At 35.9% G+C, this 8,143-nt stretch overlaps 1 protein-coding gene across 1 annotated transcript; it reads right to left on the minus strand.

The window, feature by feature from the left end:
• Positions 1-126: 126 nt before the first annotated feature.
• LOC142342356 (UDP-glucose 4-epimerase-like) lies at positions 127-7,114 on the minus strand. The gene is made up of 3 exons (XM_075393655.1): positions 7,068-7,114; positions 4,044-4,217; positions 127-278 (listed from the first exon to the last, which is right to left on the minus strand). Exons 2-3 carry the CDS (start codon positions 4,213-4,215, stop codon positions 127-129), a joined length of 324 nt encoding a protein of 107 aa, XP_075249770.1. The 5' UTR covers positions 4,216-4,217; positions 7,068-7,114.
• Positions 7,115-8,143: the final 1,029 nt, after the last annotated feature.

The raw sequence follows: 8,143 nt of genomic DNA on the forward strand, positions 1-8,143 counted from the left end.
AGGCTGCAGTAAGAACTGGACTCATAGAATTGACCTCAATAATGATCGGCGTTTAAAAAATTGTTGGACTCAGTTATTGCAATCTTTGTTTAACGTCCACGTTTTTTCTGTTCTTTCAATATATTTTCATGAGGTAAAGTTCATACCTGGAAGCGGATATACCTTTTGGAAAACTTTTTGAAGTAAGGATCTGTTGCACAAATCAAGAATGTAGAAAGTTATCTGTTTCCCTGTCATTTTTTGAATTCTTCTCAGAGACTCTGGCATGTTTGTACCTTCTAAATACAGAAAATTACATTTGCTGTGAGAAAACAGAACCAAAGGTAACTTAAGCAGCAATTTTTTACCTTGAATCTACCTGCTGTTACAAATTTTACTGAACCAACCATGTAATTAAAAAAAAACAGCTGAAAAAATTTTATCTACTATTTTTTTAATATTGCCAGGGGTGGGTGACGTCACCCCTTGACGAATCATGTATCAGGTTCTGTCACGCGTGAGGACCTCCCCGCCCGTTACCATTCGTGCATCAATTTTTGTCACGGGTGGGGACGTCCCCAGCGGTTACGAATCGTGCGGTACATATGAGTGGTAGAGAAACACCTTGTAACTTTTTTCAACTTTGGTGGTGAATTGGTGCGTTGAGAAAACAGTTATAAAATTCTGGTCTAATTTTTGCGGGCGGCAAGAACATGTTATATGGGTATAGTTTTGTAGAGGTAGCAAAATCTTGAAAAATTTTGGGGTCGATGGGATTGCATTTTGCATTTCAAAATTGAAAAATCTTAAGCCAATTTTTAGTCGGAATAGACTATTATCGGATTTTTAATTTCAAAATTAGTATAAACTAAACTGTTTATGGTAGAGAGAGTGTAATTGCTAAATTTCGACAGCAAAGAGAATATAGCACAATTTTTTTATCCAGGTGTTATTAATTTGATAGTTTTATTGACCATATACTACCCAGATTACTGTGTACGCACAGGTTCGAAACCTAATAAAGTTTAGGTAGCAGGGCTCCACGTGGAGCATTAAACCTGCTGACCAATTGCACGCTATTGACATCAAAACAACCTTGAAGGAGAAAAGAATAGCAAGTTTGCGTTAAATAAAGGTAACAAGTAGTTGCATTTGACAAAAGTAATGCGTAAAATGATGTGAAACAATGCTCTAAAGCTTGCTGTAGAGCATTTAATTTATATATGCTTCCAGATATGACAGTTGACTTTGAGGAAAAAGAGTACATTTTGTGATCAAATTGATTAATTTAATGCTAAAAAACTTCAATAAAAAGAAAATTAGCTATCCAAAAACTGAACAGCATTTTTATTTTAATAAAAATAAAGGAGGGCTGATAGGCTGTAAAACCAAAGGTTTTTACTAATATACCCAAACATGAACCTGCATTTTGGGTAAAAAGTTGCGTAGAATAATGAAGCAATTTCGAAGTTTCGACGGGAAGAAATGATGTACGACTAAAGTCTAGAGCGAACGTTTTTCTTTCTATTTATAAACCTGGTTTAAAATCTAGGTAAAATTTTACCCCAGATGAACAAATCAATGTTTGAATTTCGATCGCCTTTCACGAGAAAAAGTCTAATCATAATCCCGTTGATATTTTAGTATATGTTAACTTTAAGATGCCTTCGCATGTTTTACACATGCTCTCTGCGGCTAAGAAACTTGCGTAATTGAAATTTATAGTAAAATTTAGGTATTTGTGTGCATACTTTGGTGACTAGGTGTTGAAACATGTATTCTGTCTATCACTAAATATGTAAACATGTGTTCTTTTTTGTTTTTTTTTTTACCTAAAACAGCTCTTTTTTGATTGGCTGCCGAGTCCGGAAAAGCTTTGTCTGTCTAGTACAATTTCCAATATGCGTTTTTTAGCCTTGACAAAAACTGTAACCAAATTACCGGAGGCAGCACTTCAGTGATTAGCTGCCGTCTTGAAGAAGGGCTAATTTTGTCTACTAACAGCTCTATCCAACTTGTTTTTAACTTTTCTTAGCCCAAGCAAAAGCGTGGTTATTCTGGCCAGCATACACAATAATTTTCGTGGAGTATTGCTACCTAGATTTAATTAGATTTCCAATCTCCGCGAACACATTTTAATCGATTAACATATGGTCACTGAAGCCATCAAATTAAAAACCACCAAGATATGAGTTCATTTTTTACTGTCGAAATTGAGCAATGTCTTGGCAATGTCTCTATAAAACACAGAGCTTACATTTAAAATTTGAATAAAAACCCGAGTATATTTTTTCCAAATAAAAAGGGTTTAAGATCTTTTAATTTTGAAGTTAAATGTTATCGACCCCAAAATATGCAAATGTTTGTGAAATTTCTTTCACCTCCTTAAAACCGAGAAAATTAAACAAATTTTTGTCTCCCGTACATTTTAAGCCAAAATGTTATAAGATTATCCCCATGGCAGTTTTTGAAAGCAAGCCTGTTATTGCACGATTCGTAACGTGTGGGGATGTAACAAAATCTGAAACTTGAATCGTAACGGATGGGAACCTCCCCTCCCACGACAAAACGTGACACACGATTCGTCACGATTCGCTCACGCTTGAAAATTCCTTTATTTTACCTAAACACTCAAGAATGACACGTTGAAATTCTTAGTTAAGAAAATCAGGACGAAAACAGCAAAAAGAAGACAACATATACCATACGTGGAAACATTTGCTTTCGAAAATCAAACATATGTTAAACACCGGTTTCTCACTCCACTTCATCTGTTGCCATTCGAAACAATTTGCCACATTACACTACTTGCTTTGCTGCTCCCTTTACTTCTTCAGTATGAAAAAAATCAACCTTCGAAATTGAGTTCTCATGTTTAAACCAATAAACAAACAATTGCTAGAAGTTCAATTTGTCTAATTTCACGAAATCGATTAGCCTTTTTACACGTGAATACAGACATTTTTTGTAGGTGAGCCAGTATGTTATTCTGAAAAAAAAACCTGTCATTTTTCCGAGTATTGTGTTGATTGATAGAAAAACCTCAAACGAAACAGTTATAATTAGATTGGTTCAAACCATCACCAAAAACAAGCGGTTTAACGTGAAAAATTGAATTCTGAGCGTTTACTTTTGGGAATTCTGGTAATGGTAATTATGGTAATTTGTCTCACTAGATTTGCCTAAAATTTAGAGAAAATTTGAGAAGTCGGGGAAATAATCAAGTTATATGAAAATTCAAAAGTGTTTTGTAAAACTGGACTTGAATCTCAGAGCATTTCAGCGCTGAACCAGCACATTCCAAGTGTAAAAATTTAATTCAGTTCTGAAAGATTGCTCTCCAGAATATTTCAAGTTTCTTTATGTGCAGTTTTCCTTCATTATGATTTCCTCATTAGGTCATAGAGTTCGCCTAGGCTAAATTTATCCTGTATAGTAGCCTGGAATTTAGTCTGATTCAGCGGTGATTTGCTCTGCCATCAATCTCCGGGCACTTAAACAGTTCGGAAATGTCAACTCAAAAATTTTATCTTTATAGCCAGCGGGCCAGCAGGACCTACCGGACCAAAAGTATGCTTATGCCAGATCGGTCACATTGAGAACATTTTATTTATAGCAGACAAATGTCCTGGCCAAATTTTTTCATACCATGGTCTTGGGTAGTCTAGATTACTCAACCGGCCCAGAATAATTGGACAGTCAAGATGAAAGTTTGCGATTAATTTTAATAAAAACACTCACGTGCACATTTTAAAATGCCGAAAGTCTGCAGTGCCAGAAGTTTAAATGCCAGAAGTTGCTATTTAGCCAGAAGTTGAATTTCGTTGACTTTTGTCATTTTAAAACGTGCGCGTTTTGTGTTTTAAGCAGGGTTAAGTGACTCTGCAGAAGTCACTTCGAAATTCTGATTTAATATCTCGAACTGCTTCGCGGTTCTCGATAAACGCCAGAAGTTCTCAGTGACTTCAAGCAGAGTCACTTAACCATTGCTTCATTGCAACCTAGCACCTTCTTGTCGTCTATTTTTCATGTTTTCAGTTAAATTGGTAGAAAACAAAACTTGCCTTCTTTGAAGGCGTTGGCACAGTTGTCTACAACTACCACCTCATAGTCCTTGTTCAGCAGTTCCAGCACTGTGTGAGACCCAATGTAACCCGCACCGCCAGTCACCAGTAGAGTTTTGGACTCACTTTTAAGCCCATCACTGGGCTCACTGTCTCCGTTTCCGCTGTTCATTTCTAGATACCCGTAGCAATAATGTTCATTCAAAGTCCGATTGAATAAAATAGGATTCAGTTAGTTTTTAATTAATATAACATTTTTTTTGTTATCCGACTATATTATAATCGTTTTCCGAATATATTATAAATCAAGCTAGATATTAGAGTAGCAAAACCGACAATCAACTACAAAGTATTAAAACTAAAACGATGACTGTGTAAAATTAATCACAGCTTAGAAGCATGTTCATTTAAGTAAATGTTACATCCAATTCAAAACTTTAAACGTAGAAAAAAGATTCAACTAGACTTTTATAGTTTCAATTACGTGTTTTTATCTTAAAGAGCTGGTTAAAAGCATCGTAATACAAATAGATTTTTGTGTTTTAGCGTGATCAGAAAATGAAAGAAGCCGGCGCATAAAAAGCAATTCTTAGATCTACCGGACTGACTTTTTTATACGATGGTTGAGCATGGCAATGATATGTTGATTGTAGATTTGGTAGATTCTCTTAGATTATCAGCATTTTCGGCGAAATACGAAAATGAGTGTAAACGTGCCGTATTCATTATATTTAACTTGGTTTAAATTTTCCGATTAACCGTATTATTAAATTATGTTATTGTAGATCAAGATTAGCGATGAGCTGTATTTTGATTTTCTAAAATAATAGCCAATTTCTTAAAACTGGATACCAGAGGAAGGGATTTGAAAGCCTTAGTTATAGATATACATGTTGTTTTTAAAGTTAAAGCCCAGGTATACTCTGTTTCGCCTCCCCCCGTGTGTTTTATGCCCCCCAGTTACAAGTTATATGTTGTTATATGGCACGTTACTATGTAAAAAAAAGCACGTGCGCCTGGGGGGCATAAAAAAATAAGTTCACTAAGCTGGGGGGCGAAACAGAAAAGATCCAAAATATGTAAAAATGATTTGTCAGTTAAATCAACTGACCACAATTCATCTTTGTTTATTGGTTTAGTTTTTTCTCTTAGAGTTTTTCTATTTGAGTACTTAGAACTTCTTTATCTAGTTGTTGTTGCTGGTTTACTGTTGTTCCTATCTGCAAAAGAAGTTTCATTTATCATCGTTATCTAGTTGTTTAGATATCTCTAGCATCTCATCATATAATCAATCATGTCCTGCTATTGTTTCTCGTATCAATTGCTCCAGTCTTTCTAAGTCTTGTTAGCTTGTTTTTGAGGACCCAGTCCAATAGCATGCTAGAAGACCTAGACCAATGGCTTCGAGTGCTGGCATTAGTAGGTTTATTAAATAACTCTATTACGTTTCATATCATCATCATTATCATAATCATAGTTTATATCTTTAAAACCTTCTCTATAAAATCTTTTCCACGTTCTATATCTTCCTTTTTTATTTTTTAGTAAATAAAAACCCAATTAACCCTTCCGTGAATTGATATTCATTACCTTTCATTTTAATTCCACATTGTTTTAGTTGAGCATCAACAACTTTAATGTTAACTTTACCCTTTCCGATGACTCTTGTCTTGTATTTTTTGATTGATTAATACTCTCAGAATTTGATTCAATAGACCTTTTATTGTTCCATACGGTGTCATAGTTATGCGACCATCATCATCTTTTATCAAAAAGTTATGTTAAAATACTGCATATGTTGCATCAGCGTTTGATTTAAAGTCTTCATATAAATATCTATTGTTCTCTATAAGTGATTCTGTTTGTTCTTTTAAGAGTTCGAGTACAATAGGTAGAAAAGATAACAGATTTACTATAATAATCATTTACTAATAATTATTTACTCAAGGTTAAAAATTGTCGTACCAAAAATTATTTTGTTGTAGTCTCTACATACATTGGGAATACTCCATACCATTTGAGCATTTCCTTGACCCCATAAAGAAACTATATATAAAATTTGTTATTCGAATAAATCGCAAATTTCCGTCTGGAGTACCAAATTTTTCTTAGACAAGCTGTAACAAAGGCGGAACATAGGCACTTTCCGTCTGGGACTGTATGGATAGACTTTCTTCAGTCTGGCACCTCAACCTGGGCACTGATCACTGAACTATCACTGCTCTTTGCAAGGGGGGATGTTGTTAAGGCGAGATTGGATCTATTCTGTTTCGGCCTCCCCAGCTTAATGAGCATAATTTTTTTACGACCCCTAGGCGCACGTGCTATTTTCTTACATAGTAACGTGCTATATAATAACATATAACTTGTAACTGGGGGTCATAAAAAACACTGGGGGGGGGGTCGAAACAGAATAGATCGCGAGATTTGTTTTTATTAAGCGGATTCGGGTCTTTCCCATTATAGCCCCCACAGAAAATTATAGCCCCCCCCCCAAAAAAATCAAGTTATAGCATACAATTAAATTCATCATTTATGCTTACAATTGTTGGTTACAAGTTTTTGTTTTGTTCCAGTATCGAATGCTGGAATTTTCCAATCGCCGTCATTATTTCATGGAACGGGTCCAGGTTTTTTCATTAAGTTCATAAGAGCCATTTCGTATTATCTCTGTAGCAGCTGAAATGCGGTTATGAGAAGTCAACTAAAATCAATTATAATGGGCAAGCCCATGTCATCATCCGGCGGCTCGCCTACAATGATTTCTGATTTTGTGTTAAAGAAGTGGTTATTAATTTCAGTGGCTCGCCTACATCGATTTCCGATTTTGTGTTAAAGAGGTGGTTATGAATTTTCATCTGGGGGGGTATAGGTTACATGCCCACTAAGCTGGGGGGGGGCTATAATGGGAAAGACCCACGGATTCTTTCAAAGTTTTAGGTCTTTTGGGGCTCGGTGTCATAGTCATTTGAACGTATCTAAATGACCAGGAAAAAGAAACGATATTTGTCACGTACTACTAACCTTGCGAGGCCACCAATTTCAATTCACAAGATGGGTCTTTCCCATTATAGCCCCCTTCCCACCTTAGTGTTAGGGGTCAGATAACCTATAGCCCCCAATCACCGTAATTATATAATTATACCAGAATGGGTGGAGGGGCTATAATTTCGTGAGGGGGGGGGGCTATAATGGGAAAGACCCCACAAGACGCCTTTTAATGGTGTAATTCCGAAATTGGTCACGTGCAGAATGAAATTTTAGTCCGTTGGAGATTTAATGGAAATCACAGAGCTCTGTGGTATAGTGTCCTATACAGATGGAGACTTTAATTTCATTTTCCCACTATGCAATATCATTTTTCCACTTTCAGATATTTATCGTTCAATTAGCACACAATAATGGGATCTTTTCCGTTTGTGCCCCCCAGCTTTGTGAGTGCATATTATTATGTTGCATTTATTTTGCTATGCGCACCCAGACGCACGCGCCATATTTTTACATAATGAATTGCTATGTAATGACACGAGCAAAACGTATGGGGGGTGCATAACTTACCTGGTGGGGGGGGGGGGGGTGGGTGGGGGGTTTGGGGGCACCAACGCAAACGAACCCAAAAGTGCTAATTATTTAATCTTTTGTGGCACAGAACATAGAAATTGCACTAATAGTTGTTAATTTTGATTCGATCACATAGTTTGGTATAAGCGAAGAGACTTGAAGTTTTGGGTTATCAGCTCCATCTTGTACACAATGTAGAAAGGTAGTTGCCTTTTGGTTCAGAGCTGAGAAAGAGATCTCTTATAACTAATTGAAATTAATGACGCGAATTGGAATAATTGAAACACCAGAGCTGCAATTTGACAAACTTGCTTTTTTGGTAACGCAAATTTGTTGGTATGGTGGTACGCGTATTACACTTTGAAAAAATATCTAGGTAAACTTACCTACAACTTTTTCGGGCTAGCAAAATTTCAGGCAATAATATCCACGAAATTACCTGCAAATGAGTGGTACGACCAGTTCACCTCGACTACTTTACCTGGAAATTACCCACAAACTCAAAACAACAGTATTAAATTAGATATGTATATATTAAT

This window comes from Convolutriloba macropyga, chromosome 7 (assembly GCF_964194025.1).
Source record: "Convolutriloba macropyga chromosome 7, txConMacr16.3, whole genome shotgun sequence".
NCBI lineage: Eukaryota > Metazoa > Xenacoelomorpha > Acoela > Convolutidae > Convolutriloba > Convolutriloba macropyga.